Source organism: Trachurus japonicus, chromosome 5 (genome assembly GCF_045865225.1).
Source record: "Trachurus japonicus isolate A0001 chromosome 5, Traja_1.0".
Taxonomy (NCBI): Eukaryota; Metazoa; Chordata; class Actinopteri; order Carangiformes; family Carangidae; genus Trachurus; species Trachurus japonicus.
The window spans coordinates 18177799-18199821 of record NC_140911.1 but is presented as its reverse complement, the minus strand read 5'-3'; the positions used below and the strand labels follow the sequence as shown (position 1 = coordinate 18199821).

The following is a 22023-nucleotide window of genomic DNA, read 5'->3' as shown; positions in this document are numbered from 1 at the left end:
TATCAACAACACATCCCTGTTTATTTGCATTTAAAGCGGGAAGTGAAACCTGACAACATGTGGTCATTTAAAAGCAGTAGAACACACCAGTGTGTCTTACTGTGAACGCCATGAACACAACACACACACACTGGAGTTTATTTACATTCAGCCATACACTCAAGAGCAATAAATATGCGTTAATTTACACAAACAAGCAGGACAACGACTTGGTCTTCATCAGAATGAACAGAGTTTGCTCAAAGTGAGTGAGATGAGACTGCTAATGGACAATGTCCGGGGGGGTTGCGACTAAAAAGACGGACGAGGCGTCAGTGTATCTGTTTAACTGTTGTGTGGTTGACACTCCTGCTCTTTGGGAACGACCTTCAACCTTCGTAAGGCGGCTGGGTCTCTGTGACACACACACACCTCATCACATTCACCTAAAAAACAGCTACAGACTTTGGTGGCAAATCATGAACACACAACTCTGAGTCCTTGGCCTGTCAACTCAGTCAGCTGTTGTTGTTGTTGTTGTTGTTGTTACTGAGACCAAAAAAATCCATAAAACTTGATCCTCCAGGCTTAAGACTGAGGGCCCTCTGGTTTGTCCTCACAAATGAAGGTGACCGAGTTGTTCAGAAGGTCGTACATGTTGACCTCCACCACCTCTGCTGACGAGCCGCCCTCTCTTCCACCTGCCAGAGTCACGAAAATCTGCTGGGCCGCTCCCAGCTGAGCCTGCTCCTCCGAGCTGACCGGCTCCGCCCCCTCGTCGCCTGTCGCATCTGCTGAAATCACCTGAGTGGACAGAGAGGTTGTGTGATAAATAGGTAACACCAGACTACTCTCGTCTGACATCATTTGGGTTTGTGGCTATACACACACACACACATAGATTCATTCATTTTCTATACTGCTTATCTTGCACTAGGGTCGCACACGGGATGGAGCCTATCTCAGCTGACTTAGGGCTTTTTTTTATTTATTTAACCTTTATTTAACCAGGCAAGCAAATTAAAGGACAATTCCGGGCGAATTCAACTCTGGGGTGTATTTTCATATCATTTTAGGTCTAAAAGAATGAATCTGAAGATTTTCAGTTTAATCGCTCCTGTTTTGCGGTAGTTGCATCTGTCCCCGCGTCCCCACGGCAGCAATGAATGGGAGTGGATGTAAGTTCCGCTGTTTAGGCTGTTTCCAGCCCTCAAAGCCGCAATTTTTTTCCACAGACAGCATCAGATGGCGACTCAAACATGCACCGAGAAGTTTATTTACTTCAAGCAAGACGACATGTTTGTAAAACTAGATCTAATTCAAAGTCTCCCGGAGTCTCGCGCGAGCCCGAAGTTGCAGTGCTGGTGTGTTCAGGTGCAGTCGGAGCTACCATTTGTGTCATAAACACAGGAATATCAACTCTTTACTTGCTTGAAGTCTACATTTTTTTCCACAGACAGCGTCAGGTGGCTACTCAAACATGCGCCGAGAAGTTTTTTTTACTTGAAGCAAGTAAAGAGTTGATATTCCTGTGTTTATGACACAAACGGTAGCTTTTCCCACTGCATGTGAACACACCGCGCACGGCAACTGGGTCTCGCGCGAGACTCCGGGAGACTTTGCATTAGATCTAGTTTTACAAACATGTCGGCTTGCTTGAAGTAAATAAACTTCTCGGTGCATGTTTGAGTCGCCATCTGATGCTGTCTGTGGAAAAAAATTGTGGCTTTGAGGGATGTAAACAGCCTAAACAGCGGAACTTACATCCACTCCCATTCATTGCTGCCGTGGGGATGCAGGGACAGACGCAACTACCGCAAAACAGGAGCGATTAAACTGAAAATCTTCAGATTCCTTCTTTTAGACCTAAAATGATATGAAAATACACCCCCGAGTTGAATTCGCCCGGAATTGTCCTTTAAGAACAAAATTCATATTTTCAAGTGCAGCCTGAAGGGAAAGGGGGAGGGGAGTGCTAAAAGTGAAAACAAGGTTAATAAATTACACAGAAAAATTCAATATAATACAATACAATACAATACAATACAATAAAACGTTAATCAATAGGGCATGACAAGAGGCCTATTAGCAAGCAGTGTTGGGAACGTTACTTTTAAAAAGTAATTAGTTATAGTTACTAATTACTTCTCCCAAAAAGTAACTGAGTTAGTAACTCCACTACTTCACTGTAATCAGGTCAGAGGAGCAGCCGCAGCAAAAGGCTCATCTCCCTGACCTGCAGAACTGAAAGATTTAAGAGATCATTTGTTCCTGCTGCAATCGTTTTATATAACACTTGTTAAAAATGTTTTTTTGTGTTCATCTTTTTTGTGTCATTGTCGTGTGAGCTACTGGACTAACTTGAATTTCCCTGCTAGGGATGAATAAAGTATTCTCTATTCTCTAATAGTAACTAGTTACCAGGGAAAGTAACTATTGCGTTACTTTTTCTTTCTTTTTTTAAGTTTAAATATGTCGAAGAATTTGGATTTTTTTTCTCTCATTTTTAAATTGTATTTTATTGTTTTCATATGTATTTCACTGATCGCAATTATGGAACGCGAGTGTGTGTTTTATTGAAAGCGAGGCTGGGTTACTTGAGTAACATTATTCTAAAGTAACTATACTCTTACTTGAGTACAATTTTTGGCTACTCTACCCATAGATATATATAAGAAAACTAGATGACTCACCCGCAGCTGTTTCCCAATGACAAAGCGTAGCCAGTACGGCGGCCATCGTGGGACGGGCAACTCTCTCCCTCAGAGCATTAAGCCTATGCTGCATGTTCTGCTATAATGACCAGAACTTGCTCAGTTTTTGTCCGATTTCAAAACGGTTTGATTTTTATGAACATTTATGCAGTTATGATGCAGCATATTTAGAATCACTGATCATTTTAATAATGTATTTTTTTGTGTAAAAGTAACATTATAGTGACATTATGCAAATAGCTAAAGTAATAGCTACATACTGATTTATTTTACACAGAGTTATGAATCGTTTTTTTAGTGCAGATGACTGGATCACCATCTACTGCACTGTAACTGCAGCCAGAGTCAGAGATAGTTGCCCGTCCTCATATGGCCGACTGTGAGCTACGCCTGCGAGTAGTCAGATCCACCCCCTTGACTCTACCCACCTGTGCCGACTGGGAGGTGGAGGCCTGCTCCTGTCCAGGGTCCTGTCCAGGCTCCTGTCCAGGCTCCTGCTCCACCTGAGCCTCCATGTGGCAGGAGAGCAGGTGCTGCTGCAGCTCCAGCTGGCTGCCGCCGGCCAGGGGGCAGAGGGGGCAGCTGAACGCCTCGCCACCCTGGTCCGTGTGCTGGCTGCTGACGTGCTCCTGGAGCTCCTCCTCTCCGCCCAACATGGCTGGGCAGCACGGGCACTGCACCGCTGTCGCTACTGAGCCTGGAGGACACACACACACACACACTGTGCTGACCTTTTCTCTCCTCTGCTGGTTTGGAAACCTTCAAATCAAAAAATGCACTAAGCAGAGTGATAAAAACAAGCAGCAAGATTTTGGGAGTCCAACAGTGTACACTTACAGATCTGTTCAATAGGCAGATAATTAGGAAGGCTAATGCCATTCTTTCTGATAGCTCCCATCCCTTACACTCTGAATTCCAGCTTTTGCCTTCCAGCTCCCGATTCAGACTTCCTCGTATAAAAAGTAACAGGTACAAGCTCCTTGATCCCTACAGCCATCTCCCTTTTGAACTCTGTACAGGGTAGGAGTCGTACCTGACTGTTTGACTGATATTCTGTGGCTCTGTTCTCTGTTTCTTGTTTCTTGTGATGTTGATGATTATGTAGATATGGAGGATACGCACTGATGCACTTTTTCGGTCATTTATTTCGGTCATTTATTGGGCTCTTTTAGTCGTGCCACTGTTGTTGTTTCAGCACACTGTATTTTACCCCCCCCTTTTTTAATTGTGTGTCTTGTATCTGTGTTCTTTTTACTTGCTGCAACAATAATTGCCCTACGGGGACACAAATAAAAACCTTGAACCTTTAACCTTGAACACACACCACACACACAGGTTCAGGAAAACCTCAGCTTTTGTTGCACTGCCCTCCTCACATTTATACCTAATTTATAGTGTGTATTGATGCGTGATTTATTACGGTACTTGCTTAGTGACCATTGGTTGTACACTACTTTTCACACTGCATTGTAGGGAACTATGAGTCTACTATGTAGGGAATATTAATATCATTATATATATGAAGAGTTCATTTGCAAAAGCAGATAAGTGCCATTTTGAAAAAAATGAGCTGAGGCTTTGTAATTATTCTTTGCATAGTGTTGTTTTCAATAAAACTTTATTTTTTTGAGATATGTCTGTTTTGTTACATCTCAAAGTCACTCAACTTTGGTTTGACTGATATCACCTTATGTACAGGGTTCCTACACATTTTAAATTTCCAAATTCCATACTTTTTCCAGACCCTAATTTCTGGATTTCCACTACAAAAAACTCAAACTCTTACTAAGAATATTTGTCTTATTTCTAGTCAAAATGTAATTTCTAGTCAAAACAAATCTCATTATACTTAAAATAAGACTCATCACATGAAAAGCAGCTTGTTTTTAGACACTTTTTACTTCTTTCAAGCAGATTTTTCGCTTGAAATAAATAGAAAAATCAGATAGTGGATCAAGTTTTTTCTTTCTATTACGAGCACAAAAATCTTGCTTTCACTGGCAGATTTTTCTACTTATTTCAAGTGAAAATTTGTTTGAAACAAGTGAAAATTATCTAAAAACAAGTAAATTTTTAGGTGACGTGACAAGTCTTATTTTAAGTGGAAAGAGATTAGTTTTGACTAGAAATGAGACAAATATTCTTGGAAAGATTTTGAGTTTTTGCAGTGTCTCAGTAAAAAAAAATTAAAATAATTTGTGACATTTGAGTAAATAGATGTGTTTCACATTAATAAAGCATGCAATTAATCATTTGTTTTCATTATTCTGAATTTGTATGCCATTATGAAACCAAATCATTTCCAGGATATTGTAGCTACGTACAATAGCGCATATGGCTACAAAGTAATAATGTGAATAAGACCAAACCCAGATAAGTATTAAGATAAATATATTTCCATACATTAGTTTCTGTTTTCCATACTTTTCAAGACCTGGAAATGTATGAAATCAAATTCCATATTATTCCATACTTTCCATGCTTGCGTAGGAACCCTGTATGTAAATAAAAAATAAAAAATGAAGATTCTAGAATTTTTTAAAAACGGAGTTATCTGCTTTTGCAAATGAACTCTTCATATATTGATACTCACATTCGGACAGCACTACAAAATGGCAAAGTCACTATAGTCCACTATGTGAGTAGTGAGTGATTTCGGACACAGCATATGTCAATGTTATACCTGTCCTATTCTATTCTATCCTAGAATGTGAGTGAAAGAGTCCAGAGTGGACTCCCATTGGCTGTTGCTCTTTCAAACAGCTGCCATCCATGACAGCATCAAGAGGCGTTTCCAGGTGACCTACATCAGTTTCCAGCTGCTGTATCTCCTTGTCCTTTATTCACCTCCTCTCAGACCTACTGTAACAGGTATTTACGTATGTCCAACTCCGTTAGTTGAACCTGAATCACATCCTAGTGCTTTTCCTATATTTTTTCTTGATCCATATCCGTTCATTGTTGTTAAAGTTATCCAACAATATCACACTGTGAGCTTTTTGTTAAACCTGCTGTCCTCACCTTGGTGCTCAGAGGCTTGGTGTTTTGCCACGCTGGCGGCGCTCGGGAAGAACTTGAAGCAAATCTCACACTGGACCAGGGCCTTGAGCTGCCGGGTGTGGCTTGCGAACACATCGGGGTGGTTGGTCCTGTTGTGGTACCACAGGCCTGACAGTTGCTATAGCAACAGAGGGGGGGGCACACACAGATCAAACACATTGCACATCACGATTTTCTTTTAATATCCTACAGGAACACATTTCATGACGCTCTTCATTAAAGGGATAGTAGCATTTTTTTTAAAGTGGGGTTGTATGATCTACAAATAGCCCCTAAGTACTTTAATTGCAGTAGAAGACTCTCTGCACTCCTCCCGTTAGCAACGCCAGCCCATAATAGCCCTGCCCAGAGATTTACAACATACATTGTTGTGAATGGACCCAAAGAAACGGCCTATTTTCACGGCCTAAAAGAGGTTTTACGTGGAAAAAAAATACACAGTTCCATTGTTCGCTATAATATAATTTTTTCCAGCCCTTCAAAGTGCAGGAAAAACACAGTTTTTATTTGGACCTAACCAACTGCTGATCGGCGGGCGCTAACCCTGGGCGGAGGGATACGTGAGTTGGTTAGGTCCAAATAATAATTTTTAATAATTTTTCCTGCACTTTGAAGGGCTGGAAAAAATTATATTATAGCGAACAATGGAACTGTGTATTTTTTTCCACGTAAAACCTCTTTTAGGCCGCGAAAATAGGCCGTTTCTTTGGGTCCATTCACAACAATGTATGTTGTAAATCTCCGGGCAGGGCTATTATGGGCTGGCGTTGCTAACGGGAGGAGTACAGAGAGTCTTCTACTGCAATTAAAGTACTTAGGGGCTATTTGGAGATCATACAACCACACTTTAAAAAAATGCTACTATCCCTTTAAGTGATGCCCTAATCGATCGGCCTTCGATCATGATCAGCCAATGTACATAAAAAAACACGTGACTGGTAGATGATGGACATTAATGCTCCTCGTTACTGATCAGCTGTGGTTAACTGTGGCTGACAGGAAGAGCTGTGCTGTGCTGTGATGTGTAGCATGTGAAAGACACCAAATAAAACCACGTGTTGGTCATGTGGAGACGGATGTAACGACGTCATCTGCAACACCAGATGCTAAAGTAAAATACCTGCAGTCTGAATGAAGCAGCATGTTGCTTTTTATTTATTAGACTCTTGTGTAATTGGGTTGTCCTTACTGAAGGATACTTGCTGTTTTGCTCCCCGGCTTCTGGATGTGCAGGGCTGAACACAGTAAAAAGCCTGTTGTTATAACTGTTATTGGCCAGTTCACCAGTTTTTACACTGCCACCTGTTGGAGGCTTGAGTCCACTACAGAGCTAAACAGATCAACCACTGTCCCTCATCAAATACACAATCCAACTACAAAATGCTGCACATTCACCACGCTATGAGATAATAATGTAACGTTACGAGACAGAGTTGTTTTGGAGGCAAATGCGTAGCTGGAACTTAGGGCTGTTTGATTTTGCCCAAAAATAAAATCTTGATTTTCTTCTCTCAAAAATCGATTTACGATTACGATTTTTTTGTGAAATGACAAAAACTATTTTGTGTGCTGTTTGTGTCTTTTTAAATGGACCTAGAGTCTAATTAAAAAAATAATATCTATCTATCTATCTATCTATCTATCTATCTATCTATCTATCTATCTATCTATCTATCTATCTATCTATCTTAAAACGTGACCGTCAACTGACTACGTTTTTAACATCGTCCTAGCCAAATAATTGCAATTACGATTTGAAATTGATTAATTGAACAGCCCTATCAGAACTATATTAAAGACACAGCTGCTTGGTGGAGTGATTTCAAAAGCGCAAGTAGTTCTGAGTATTTGCTTCAGGTGTTGTATAAATGATTATTTCATAGCGTGGTGGTGAATGTGCAGGTCACAACTTGTCCATGAGAGCGTTTTGGAGTTGTTGGACTGTGTATTTGATGAGTTCTGAGGGACAGCAGACCATGTATATCGTTACCTCAATTGTGTTCGCTCAGCAGCTCACGTCTCTGCCCCGCGGATCTCAGAACAATATGCACCGACAATAAAAGGTGATAATTTATAAACCTATTCCTATGACTGTAGGGATTATGGCAATAGGTGGATTTCTTAAAATGGCGAATTCAACTCGGGGGTGTATTTTCATATCATTTTAGGTCTAAAAGAAGGAATCTGAAGATTTTCAGTTTAATGTCTCCTGTTTTGCGGTAGTTGTGTCTGTCCCCGCATCGCCACGGCAGCAATGAATGGGAGTGGATGTAAGTTCCGCTGTTTAGGCTGTTTACAGCCCTCAAAGCCGCAATTTTTTTCCACAGACAGCGTCAGATGGAGACTCAAACATGAACGAGAAGTTTATTTACTTCAAGCAAGCCGACATGTTTGTAAAACTAGATCTAATTCAAAGTCTCCCGGAGTCTCGCGCGAGACCCAGTTGCCGTGCTGGTGTGTTCAGGTGCAGTGGGAAAAGCTACCGTTTGTGTCATAAACACAGGAATATCAACTCTTTACTTGCTTCAAATAAAAAAACTTCTCGGCGCATCTTTGAGTAGCCACCTGACGCTGTCTGTGGAAAAAAATGTACACTTGAAGCAAGTAAAGAGTTGATATTCCTGTGTTTATGACACAAGCGGTAGCTCCGACTGCACCTGAACACACCAGCACTGCAACTTCAGGCTCGCGCGAGACTCCGGGAGACTTTGAATTAGATCTAGTTTTACAAACATGTCGGCTTGCTTGAAGTAAATAAACTTCTCGGTGCATGTTTGAGTCTCCATCTGACGCTGTCTGTGGAAAAAAATTGCGGCTTTGAGGGCTGGAAACAGCCTAAACAGCAGAACTTACATCCACTCCCATTCATTGCTGCCGTGGCGATGCGGGGACAGACGCAACTACCGCAAAACAGGAGCGATTAAACTGAAAATCTTCAGATTCCTTCTTTTGGACCTAAAATGATATGAAAATACACCCCCGAGTTGAATTCGCCTGGAATTGTCCTTTAACACCAAAAAATTATCGGTATCTGGTATCGACAGAAGACATTAAACATTATCAAAATCCTTGACTTCATTCACCAAACTGCGTCTGGAGTGGACCTCAAACCTGTGGCACCACGCGAGCTCGTCCTACCTGGTACGACTTGTTGCAGATGTCGCAGCTGAAGGGTTTGGCCCCGGTGTGCGTGCCTTTGTGTTTGTCCAGGAGGGCCGCACTGGTGAAGACTTTGTCGCAGACGGGACACTTGTGGAACTCCTTCGGGTGGAACTCTTGGATGTGCTGCTGATGCTCGTCCAGGGAGGAGAAGCTGAGGCAGCACTTCTGACAGTCGTGAGGCTCCGAGAGATCTGACAGAGGATGGAAGGGAGGAAAAAAAACAGCTCGGTCTCACACAGGGCTGTTGCTAGGAATTCTGGGCCCCCTTAAAGAATACTAAAGTGGGCCCCTCCCCCTAACTTTTCCAGTTTTTTTTTCTTAGACTACGTATGTTTTATCGTTTTTTATTTAGCCTTCTTTGTTTTGATGCTAACGCAGCATTACACTGCAAAAACTCAAGTATCTTAGCAAGAATATTTGTCTTATTTCTAGTCAAAATGTCATTTCTAGTCAAAACAAATCTCATTCTACTTAAAATAAGACTCATCATATTAAAAGTAGCTTGTTTCTAGACACTTTTTTACTTCTTTCAAGCTTATTTTCACTTGGAATAAGTAGAAAAAATCTGATAGTGGAGCAAGTTTTTCTTCCTTATTACAAGCACAAAAAACTTACTTTCACTGGCAGATTTTTCTATTTATTGTGAATTTAAGTGACAATTAGACATTTGGACAAGAAATAAGACAAATATTCTTGGAAAGATGTCGAGTTTTTACAGTGTACTAAGAGTATTAGTCAGGGTCTTACGCAGAATAAATCAGTCATACAAAGATTAGACTACTGGGGTTTTTTATGGGCCCCACTGGGCGCTGGGCCCCTAGAATTATCATCACCTTTCTCCCCTATACAACGGCCCTGGTCTCACATCATATCCATTTTTATAATTTCACTGTATCTCATGTGTGTGTGTGTGTCTTCTTACTGTGGAAGGTTTGCAGGTGGACTGTCAGCCCACTGGCCTGGCTGTAGCCTTTGCCACACTCCCGACACACGTACGGACGATCGCCGGTGTGTGTTCGCACGTGCCGCGTCAGTTCGATGGACTGGGCAAAGACGGCTTTACAGTACTGACACACATACATCTTCCCTAAACACAGCGAGAAAAAAAAAAAAAAAAAAAAGTGTGAACGTGTGCTTAAGAAAAGTGTGGTTTAAATTAGAAACTATTTGATTTGATTTGATTTGATTTGGATCCCCATTAGCTGATGTAGTTTACATCAACTATTCTTCCTGGGGTCCGATCAGTGTAACAATAAAAATAAGATTTACATAGACAACATACAGTACATAAAATCAACAGCATATAGCCAATAATCTAAACATCTAATCAGATATCAGATATAAGATATAGAGACACGTGTGATTTTGTGAGGAATCATCACACATATACACACTCAGATACAGCGACACACACAGGAAATAGATAATTTATGGGTACATTACAACCTTTAGTGAGCTGTCATTAGGTGTTTCTTCACCTGTTTTTTGAAACTGACCTTGCTCTGGGTTTTACAGATGTGACCCGGAAGAGAATTCCATTCAACAATGGCTCTGTAGAGCACTGTTTGTTGTTTGAAGTTTGTTTTTGCTTTTGGAACACAGTATTTACCACTAATTGCATGTCTGGTGGGATATGAGTGTGTATCAGCACTGAGTGTAAGTTGTTCATATTAGGCGGGTGCATATATGAAAAAAAAAACACCTAACCCTAAAAAAATTCTCAGCTGTTTTTTATAGTATTAGATGTCCTTAATAACATACTAAAAGTTTGCCAAAATTTGGCCACTAGAAAGGTGTTATTTTCAAGATGGCGTCCAAGATGGATAGGAAGCCTGAAGAGACACCACAGGTGAATAGGGTAAAAATTAACAGATATCACCATGAAACTTCCCAAGTTTATCACTTACATTAAGACAAATATTTTTTGTATTACAAGGTTTGTCAAATTGTATGTTTAAATATGTAAATTAGGCAATATCTCATTAAATATGCGCTAATTTGCATATCTGAAATCTGAACAATGGATAAAAGCCACTTTCAAAATTCTTGTTTTATTTTGTTGACATGCTAGAGTCAGAAGTTTTTACAGAGGGGATTTTGGATATCTCTCTTTATCACTCTGTAAATGAGAAAATACTAGCAGCCCTAAAAATTCAAATATCGTCGTGTTTTTAGGAGTAAAATGTTGTATAAGAGCCCGAAATCTCCACTTCAGCAGCACTTACAGACACCAAACCTTCCAGTTTGATCCCTTTCTATATTCTGAAGGTTTTTACAGAGGGGATTGTTGATATATCATTCATAGCCTGATTTATACAACATTTTACTCCTAAAAACACTACCAACTTGAATTTTTAGGGCTGGTGACAGTATTTTCTCATTTACAGAGTGATAAAGAGAGATATCCAAAATCCCCTCTGTAAAAACTTCTGACTCTAGTATGTCAACAAAATAAAACAAGAATTTTGAAAGTGGCTTTTATCCATTGTTCAGATTTCGGTTCTGGAAATGTATGCAAATTAGCGCATATTTAATGAGATATTGCCTCATTTACATATTTAAACATACAATTTGACAAAACTTGTAATACAAAAAATATTTGTCTTAATGTAAGTGATAAACTTGGGAAGTTTCATGGTGATATCTGTTAGTTAAAATTTTTACCCTATTCACCTGTGGTGTCTCCTCAGGCTTCCTATCCATCTTGGACGCCATCTTGAAAATAACACCTTTCTAGTGGTCAAATTTTGGTAAACTTTTAGTATGTTATTAAGGACATCTAATACTATAAAAAACAACTGAGAAACCTTTTGTTAGAATTTTTTTGGGGTCAAGTCATATTTGCACCTGACTATATAGACAATCAGGAATTTTAAAATAATAAATGTCTCTCACAAAGGAGATTAGAGATGATTTTGAGAAACTATCAAGCCTGTGTGTCAGATGTGTGTGTGTGTTAGTGTCTCACCCTCTGAGTGTTTCTTCTTGGTGTGGTACGCGAGTGCAGCAGCCACGCTGAAGCTCATGTCGCAGTGTTTGCATTGGTACGGTTTCTCTCCCGTGTGCAGCCGCATGTGATTCTTCAGAGACGAGTTGGCGCCGAACTTTGCGCCACATTCGTCGCAAGCGAATGGCTTTTCTTCAAAGTGCTCCGTCCGTTTGTGGTAAATCATTCCTGCAACGTGACGAGGAACACAAAACACGGCTCAGACACCACTGACATGACAAGAAAATCTGTGTGTGTGGAACTTTTAGAGCTGAGTTTTACAGTGTGAAGATGTTGACTGCCGAAAAATATCAAACTCACCACGAACACAAAGAAATTCAAAATATTAATAAAACAGCATTTATCAAAGTAAGACAACATGGTATATTTATATATGAAGTATATTTCAATGGATATATGATATGTGTTATTATAATGTATATTCTGTAGAATGCATGTATATACAAGTATGATGTGTGATGTGTAATGATGTACAGTATACATATATGATATGTAGAAATGTGGGTAATAGGATTAGTATGTGAACAATTAATATAACAAAGAAGGAATGAAGCACAGTTAAGAAATGTAAACACTTACCGTATTTTCCGCACTATAAGGCGCACCGGATTATAAGACGCACCTTCAATGAATGGCCTATTTTAGAACTGTTTTCATATATAGGGCGCACCGGATTATAAGGCGCATACCGTAGATGACCATTTAGTAGCCCGGGCGTTTATAAGAACCAGGCGCGTATTTGCAACAGGCTACAATTTATTTTTGCAATGAGCAGCACCAGACCATCATGCAAAGAACAAGGTGGTCACCCGCTGGAACAAAACTACTCCCGACATCGTTATTGACATCAAACAATAAATACAAAGACTGTGTTACCGCGACACAGGGAGCTGATCATATCAGTGTTATGAATGATAGCGGGAGGGGGGGTCGATCGCAGTAATTTCAACACTGTACATTAGCGCATTTATCTATTTGTCTTTGTCTATTAGTAGTCCAGCGCGACCTGTCCCGCTGGCGCACCTGTGTTTGTGTGTCTGTGTGTGTGTGTGCGCCTGCATGCGAGAGAGAGCGAGAGGAGGGGCTGACTGACAGAAGAGGTGAGAGCCGGTGATACGCTGTTAAAAAAACTTTTTTTTCTGTGCAAGGCTATGGTAAACACTTAATCGCCCGGGCGTTTAATTGAACCGGCGTTTATTTTGCCAAATGAGCTCGGACCCCGGCGGCTATTAGAGCACAGGCGCGTATTTGCACGCGGGCGACTATTTGGTCATCTACGTTAGAATAGAAGATACTGCAGTCAAACTGGGGTTACGTTATGCATCCCCTAGATGGAGCCGAGTATGAATCAACCAATTAACCAATTGATCCATATATAAGGCGCTCCGTATTATAAGGCGCACTGACGTTTTTTGAGAAAATTAAAGGCTTTTAAGTGCGCCTTATTGTGCGGAAAATACGGTATTCTGTTTTTGTTTTGTTAGGTGAAGCATATCGCTCACTTGTTTTTTTGTTTTTAATTTTTATAATGTTTATGTTTTGTGTTTTCAACTGTATATTTGATACTGTTGGACCCCAGGAAGAAGAAGAGCTGTGGCTTTGCTGCAGCTAATGGGGATCTGTATAATAAACAAATAAATGTTGGTCCTCCTTTCTATCTTGGTCTCAGTTAAGTCTGGGTTCAGCTCTTCCTCCTTTATCTATTTACTACCTGATGGATGGGCGAAGGTCCGTCCACAGAGTTCACAGGCCACCTTCTTCTTGGCGCGGGAGCTGCTGCGGTGAGCTTCGGCCTGATGGCGCTGCAGGGCCCGCTGGTTGGGGAGCTTCTTGGGGCACTGCGGGCACTTCTGCTGACCCTCCTGCGACATGGGGCAGCGCTTCACGTGGGCCAGCATGCGACACTTGTAGGCGAAACCCTTCTTACACCAGCGACAGGAGTAAGGCCTGGTCTGAGGTGAGGAGGAAGGGTCTTTGGAATTGGCCTTTGTATCTTTGTCTTCATCTTCGGTCTCTTCTTTACCGTTTTCCTCCTCCTCTCTCTCCTCGTCCTCCTCTTCATTTTCTCCGCTTCTGGTGCCGTTCTGTTCCTCCGAGTCGACTGTAAAAGATAAAGTAAAAAAATCTAACAACTTTTGCTTTTAACCAATGTGTTTCACCACTTTGTAAACTTAGTCCAGTAATTTTAAGCCAAAAAAGGGGTCAACGTTGAACAAATTGCAACAGAAGCAAACTCAACTGATTTTGTATCCTCAACATGACCTGAGTGAGGGAAAAAAAAGCCCAGAAGAATCCCATTAGGGGAAAGTTTTGAAAAAGACCCCAAATATAGCCCATTCATACGCCTGTTAATTATTTTTCTCGCGTGAATAGGGTAACATTTTTAACCTTTAGATATGTTCGTGAAAATTGCTGAGTTGATTACTTACATTAAGACAAACAAAAAATGTATTACAAGTTTTTTGAAATTCTTTGTTAACATGAGCAAATTTACATAAATTTGCATAGATTCCACCGTTTTGACGGCACATGTATACATATATAAAGGTGCTGTGGTGGTACCGGCATGAAAATTGGAATGAGTTGACTCCATCAGTCAACCGACAAAAAAACACTTTAAATTTCAAGATGACTGCAATTTTCAAGCTCGTACCACCACAGCACATTTATGTATACATGTGCTGCCAAAATGGTGGAATTTATGCAAATGTATGCAAATTTGCTCATGTTTACAAAGAATTTCAAAAAACTTGAAATACATTTTTTGTTTGTCTTAATGTAAGTAATCAACCCAGCAATTTTCAAAAGATATCTAAAGGGTTAAAAATTGTACCCTATTCACGTGAGAAAAATAATTAACAGGCGTATGAATGGGATATATTTGGGTCTTTTTCTAAACTTTCCCCTAATGGGATTCTTCGGGGCTTTTTTTCCCTCACTCAGGTCATGTTGAGGATACAAAATCAGTTGAGTTTGCTTCTGTTGCAATTTGTTCAACCTTTTTTCATAAAATGACTGGACTAACTCTCTTTCCTGTACCTTGGTCTTTGTTTGGCTCCTGTTTGCTCCTCTCCACCTCCTCCAGCAGAGAGACCAGTGACGAGGGGAAGGAAGAAGGAGTTTTCTCCTGGACGCTCCGGAGCAGCCTGACCAGCGCTCCCTCACTGAGATCCCCCTCCTTCACTCTGCTCATTAGTTTCTCCAGTGCTGCGCTGGGATCCGCTTCCTCACAACACTGACACACGACCTGGCAAGAGGAAGCAAGTATGTTTATTTACCTGACCCACAAAGAGAGAAGAAGTTTCATATGACATCTAGGGCCATTATTTCTAATATTTTAGTTTAGTTATTTTTATGCGGGAATAACAGTGTTACTAAGGTCACTACTTTTTTCAGTAATGATTGAATAATCAAAAAAGTTACAGTTTCCCCCGTTATAACGTTGTTACCGTTACTGACAATAAAATGCTGCGTTACTCGCCATTATTTGACTCAAGAAGTCCCATCACAAAATAATACACCCGTTAAAGTCCCCCTCCCGCGACCCTTTTTGGTCATTGTAAAACCAGCAAGCAAGCAACCAGCATTAGCAATGCACCTCTGGAGGGTGGGCGGAGACTGCACTGCTCTGCACCCGAAGGCAGAAAAACTCAGAAATGCAATTTTGCACTTCCTTTTCTGCTGATATGTCCTCTAACACAAGAAAAATGCCACAGGAACATGTGAAAAGCATGAAAAATACGATTTTCATGGGAGGGGGTCTTTAAAGTGTATGTTATGTACACATTTTATTTTCAGTCCATCAACTAGTCAGGAAAAAGAGTATTCTGAGTGGGTTTGTTTGTTCCAGATAAACGGGAGGTTAAAGGGACAACGAGGAGTTTTGGAAAAGCGAAGCGTTTTCACACTACATTTATGAGCCTCCGCACCGTGAAATTCTTTTGACCGGCGCAAGACAGACTCATGTTTTCATTCATCAATAATTAAAGTCAGAGGTTCAAAGAGGTTCACATACCGTCGTAGTTCCGACCATAAACGGCGATTCAGCTACGTTATTCTCATGACTCGTTGCGAAACTTAAAGTAAAGAATTTCCGCCACCACTAATAGTAACAAAATAACGATAGAGACAGAATGATATATTTATCGAAAATGGGCCCATTAACAAGTGTGGGTAGCGGAGATTCATCCACATTAACGTGAGACTTTTTTATAACCGATTAGAAACTCCTCGTTGTCCCTTTAAGTAATGCAATTAGTTACTTTTCTTGGTAATTAGTCACTTTTATAATGTAGTAATTCAGTTACAAACTCAGTTACATTTGGGGAAAGTTTTTTAAGTAAGTAGTAAGTAAGTAAGTAAGTTAGTAAGTAACTAATTTCATCAGTATGGGAAGAATCATATTCACCAGACTGCACAAGTACTCAAATATTTTCAGTTGCTTCTATATTTTTCATTATTTTTATTCTCAAATCATGAAATTACAGTCCTCTCTGTTTGCTGTGAAACACTGGATGTCATAAAACTTCTACAAAGTTGTGTGATTTCTCACAGTCTGACAAACAAAACCCTCTGCAGAGGCTGAATTTTTTTTTTAACCCACACAAAAGATCAAAGATTCTTCTTTTTTTGTCCATGGCAGATGCTAAATCCTGATTCATGTCTTGAAGTCTTCAAAGTTTTACAAATGGTTGAAAGAGCAGGGCAAGTATTGTAACTGAATCCAGAAAAAAATAGCAGTTTGAGCTTCCCTTCACTGGCTCTGTATCATGTTTATTCTTTCATTAATATTCATTAATATTTCTGTGAATTAGATTCAGTACTTACACTCTAATACGATCTAATAACTAAAGTCTAACAGTCTATCTTGGCGTAATATACATGATTTCTGTTCACTGCAATTAATGGACTTGAAATGACATTACTCTGCTTTTAACAACAAGTACAGGAATTAACTGTATAATTAGGAATGTGAAGAATAGAGACCATTTTCAGGGACATATTGTACAAAAGTTAGTTTGAAATTGGTGGTAAAAAAGAGAAAACTTTTGATTGGAAAACTATATATTTTAAAGGGATAGTAGCATTTTTTAAAAGTGGGGTTGTATGATCTACAAATAGCCCCCAAGTACTTTAATTGCAGTAGAAGACTCTCTGCACTCCTCCCGTTAGCAACGCCAGCCCATAATAGCCCTGTACAGAGATTTACAACATACATTGTTGTGAATGGACCCAAAGAAACGGCCTATTTTCGTGGCCTAAAAGAGGTTTTACCTGAAAAAAAAAACACAGTTCCATTGTTCGCTATAATACAATTTTTTCCAGCCCCTCAAAGTGCAGGGAAAACACAGTTTTTATTTGGACCTAACCAACTCACGTATCCCTCCGCCCAGGGTTAGCGCCCGCCGATCAGCAGTTGGTTAGGTCCAAATAAAAACTGTGTTTTTCCTGCACTTTGAAGGGCTGGAAAAAATTATATTATAGCGAACAATGGAACTGTGTATTTTTTTTCAGGTAAAACCTCTTTTAGGCCGCGAAAATAGGCCGTTTCTTTGGGTCTGTTCACAACACTGTATGTTGTAAATCTCTGGGCAGGGCTATTATGGGCTGGCGTTGCTAACGGGAGGAGTGCAGAGAGTCTTCTACTGCAATTGACCCTTCGCCAACTCCTCCCACCAACGGCTATTGTCCAATCCTACGTTAGCAACCGTAACTATGGGCCTGGCAAGCTTTCCGCAGTGAGTCATTACGTTTGCTTTTGTGGACACATTTTGAGACTAGGACGAAAAACATTTGTTTGTAGAGAAGGATGTTGTTGTTGCCGCTGCTACTACGGCGGTGGCGGCGGCGGCAGCAGCAATATAGAGATGTTCAGATACGAGCGGACTTTTTTTTCGACTTGAGCAAGTGTAAATATGGGGATAACCATATGTTCACCTCCGAAATGACAGCTGTACTTTTACCGCGTTTACCTGGGCTTTTAGGCGAGGGATCCTCCAGGCAGGGACTGCTTTCACTGACTGATACAGCGGTGGGAGAAAACAAAACAGCAGCCAAAGCTGTATGTGGTTCACAATCGCCCCAAAACTTGCAGTTTGACAACGTTTCATGACCAGTGAGATGACCTAAGTCTTGGTGGGTTGATAGACGGTAAAATGACCGGTCCTTACTGCTGCTCTGTACATTGTCCAGTCGTGTCGTTGAACAGATGTTTTATCCTCCTGCGCGAGTCACGTCACTGGAAACTCTGAATGATCTTTGTGACTTCTTCTCTCTATTATCTCAGAACAGTTTATCCAGACATTTGCTGATATTTCCTTTGAAATCGATACCAAATACTGCCAGGAGCATGGCTGGGAGTGAAAGCTTGCCCGCCGTAGCAACAGTAACCAAGGGGGCGGGGCTTACGCGAAGGGTCAATTAAAGTACTTAGGGGCTATTTGTAGATCATACAACCCCACTTTAAAAAAAATGCTACTATCCCTTTAAGATTTAAGGTGATTACCTGTCTCTCCTGCTCATCCAGGCTGCTCTGTGCTGCCTGGCTCAGCAGCTCCAGGACAGAGGCCATGTCGGTGAGGAGCTCCACAAGCTGAGAGGATTGTCCCAGAAGAGCAGAGGCCGACTCACTGGACACCGTGTCCGCTGTGCCGTTGTTTTCTTCCCCTGCACTCTCTGAGGATTTGGCTTCTTCGGGCCCTGTGTGCACACGTATGAAAATATGGAGTCATCATAGAGGATCATAATACACTACTGTTATTGTGATGTTGTGGTTCCTGTTCCACTTTGAACACATGAGCAGCCGACACTGACCCGAGGCCTCAGAGAGCTCCTCCACACAGGCTTTTTTACACGGTGGTTCTTCCGTGACTTCCTCCTTCAGGTCGGCCTTTAGCTCTGTCTGGACTGAAGCACAGTCGTCCTTCTTGGGGGAGTCTAAAGGTTCAGGGTTCACACTCTGGGCTTTGTGGTTGCTGACATCTGATCTCTGTGTTGAGATGACTGGGGCTCGGATTGGAGCTGAAATTGGGACTGGGGTTGGGGCTGGGGCTTCTGGGGCTGGGGCTGGGGGCTGCTGCTTCACAAGGCTGGTGAGAACGTTTTTAAAGCCCACTGCCACATCAAACATCTGCAGGTTGTCCGCGGCAGCAACGATGCGACTGACGTTGTGTTTGCCCATCGGCAGCTTGCCAGTGTACACCATGTCCAGCAGGCAGCCAAACTCCTGAGAGGAAACCACGGCCGTGTCGATGGAGATGGTGTCAGAGCCGTCCAGGAGAGATCTGACACACAAGAAGAGAATTTCATTTCTGCTCAAGCTCCATGTAAAACACAAGTTGAACAAATTTTAACTTTTGCCACCCCCCATTCTACTCTGCACATCATGGAAGTGTGTGCAGAGGTGTCACTACAAAGTATATACGTACACAAAAATGGAGGAGCGTGGTTTCCAGTGATAATGTGAATATGATTTTAAATTAAAACTACTACTACTACTACTACTATTACTGCTGCCTCTCTATATATTGTTGTTTAAATCTAAATTTAGAGAAAAGGCTGCTGGAATATCAGAGGAATAGTTGCAGATGTTTTGTGAAAATGATTTCCGTTCGATGAAATCATCATCAATGCCACATTTGTTCTTGTGTAGGAACAGGGCCGTACTACTAAAGTGGGCCCCTCCCCCTAACTTTTCCTTTTTCTTTCTTAGACTACGTATGTATTATCGTTTTTTATTTAGCCTTCTTTGTTTTGATGCTAATGCAGCATTACACTGCAAAAACTCAAGTATCTTACCAAGAATATTTGTCTTATTTCTAGTCAAAACAAATCTCATTCTACTTAAAATAAGACACATCATATTAAAAGTAGCTTGTTTTTAGACACTTTTTACTTCTTTCAAGCATATTTTCACTTGAAATAAGTAGAACAAATCTGATAGTGGAACAAGTTTTTCTTCCTTATTACAAGCACACAAAACATGCTTTCACTGGCAGATTTTTCTACTTATTTCAAGTGAAAATGTGTTTGAAACAAGTAAAAATTATCTAAAAACAAGTTAATCTTTAGGTGATGAGTCTTATTTTAAGTGGAAAGAGATAAGCTTTGACTTATAAGAGAAATATTCTTGGAAAGATGTTGAGTTTTTACAGTGTACTATGAGTATTAGTCAGGGTCTCATGCAGAATAATTCAGTCATACAAAGATTAGACTACTGGGGTTTTTTATGGGCCCCACTGGGCGCTGGGCCCCTAGAGTTATCATCACCTTTCTCCCCTATACAACGGCCCTGTGTAGGAATGATAAACCTCACTTGCCCATGAGTATTCATAATGTAGTTCCCATGCTCAACTTAAGGTTCTTCTAAGCCACTTTTTGATTGATCCAGAATGATATGAGACCTCAGACCCAGCCCATCAGCCATCTAATTTTAATAAATCGCTCTAGAATCATATTCTACACATTACCTGAAGAGCATACTGGAGGCAGCCAGCACCAGTTTGTGTGCCCGGTGGGGGCTCTCTCCTACCAGGATGGTGCAGTCACAGAAGTGACCCTCCTTCCTCAGGGACCACAGCTGCTGCATCAGCTGGCTGCTGTAGTTCGGGAGCTCCAACATTTTGTCTGGCGGTCTGGAGGAGGCAGAATGATCTGCTCTTTCCCTCTATGGGAAGAATATAATACTATAATATAATATACAATGTGGTGTCAAAATCAGATCAGTTTATCCATGTACAGCAGTGAAAAGCAGTCATAATACTGAGTGTATCATAATGTAGATCAGGGATGTCAAACTCAATTTAGTTCAGGGGCCACAAACAGCACAATTTAATCTCAAGTGGGCTGGACCAGTAAAATAATAGCATAATAACCTTTAAATATATTTTAAAAATTGAGATTTCCCTCTGTTTTAGTACATTAATAAGATGTTTACAGTTACTGAACTATCCTTTTACAAAACATATTATGAACCACCTGAAATTTATTGATAAAAATATGTGCAATTTCAAATTTTCACACTTGACAAATTCATCCTGAGGGCCAGATTGGACCCTCTGCAGGGCCGGTTCTGGCCCACGGGCCGCATGTTTGACACACCTGATGTAGATGAACAAACAGCAGTATGAACTGGTTAATAGTTTATGGGACCAGCCTCTGTATCCTACAACACATTATGGGAATAGGAAGAAACAAGTGCTTTAGGTAGTTGTGTGCGGTCACTAGTGAGTTATTTTCCTACATCAATAACAATAGTATGTAAGTTAGTAGTAACAGTGGTAGACGTTGTTTTATAAGCTACTGTCGGCTGTACACCTAAAATTTAGCAGCAACTGATGCTCACTGTGTCTTCAGTAAGGAATCGGGATAATAGACAAGCTAACTAACTCCAGCAGAGCAGCATATCATCCACCACTAGCTTTAGCTGCAAATGCTAAAGTCATAGATAAATAATATGAAGTCAATCTAGCTCGTAGTGAAATAAGAGCAGTTTGAAGCCGAGTGGACCCCTGTCAGTAGTCCGACATGCAGCTTCCAGTCAGTGGGTGTCTTTACCTTGAGTTATTCAAACGATCCGTCTCTTTATTTAAACTTCTTTGCTGGACAAACCAAATGTGCGCAATAAAGCTTAGCCGTTTTGAAAATGGCGTCAGGCGGTGCGCCGTCCAAACGGAGCCGTTTCCGGTGGAGGGACAGCCCTCTATTATTTATTTTCAGCCTCGTCCTACTGCTGCTAAGTATTAAAAAAATAATATCTACAACGAAACGGTCACACCAATCAATCAATCAAACCCGTACACGTCTGAGAAAATACGCCACCACTCCTTTTCCAAGTTATTACAGCAAAGACGGCTGCGTCCAGTTAGCCAGTTAGCTACCAGCTATCAGTGTTAGCAGGAGCGCTAACTTAGCAGCTTCCGTTACCAGGCAACAACACAATGTCCCTACGTGATAAAACAGCGGCTAATGTATGCAAAAACCAACGAACAGCAACAACAAAAAATACAAATGTTGCCGTAAGGACAAATTTGTTAAAATGTCGTAGTTCAGTAGTTAATTATAATAAATTTACGAGCCAGCTGAGGACATAGGGGCAAATTA

The 22023-nt window shown here is 40.9% G+C and overlaps 1 protein-coding gene across 1 annotated transcript; it reads right to left on the bottom strand.

The window, feature by feature from the left end:
- Positions 1-504: 504 nt before the first annotated feature.
- Positions 505-21621, bottom strand: zbtb40 (zinc finger and BTB domain containing 40). The gene is made up of 12 exons (XM_085776621.1): positions 21478-21621; positions 20391-20587; positions 18736-19205; positions 18428-18621; positions 14962-15169; positions 13634-14023; positions 11884-12090; positions 9838-10002; positions 8892-9106; positions 5715-5871; positions 3128-3390; positions 505-783 (listed from the first exon to the last, which is right to left on the bottom strand). Exons 2-12 carry the CDS (start codon positions 20540-20542, stop codon positions 568-570), a joined length of 2637 nt encoding a protein of 878 aa, XP_085632747.1. The 5' UTR covers positions 20543-20587; positions 21478-21621; the 3' UTR covers positions 505-567.
- Positions 21622-22023: the final 402 nt, after the last annotated feature.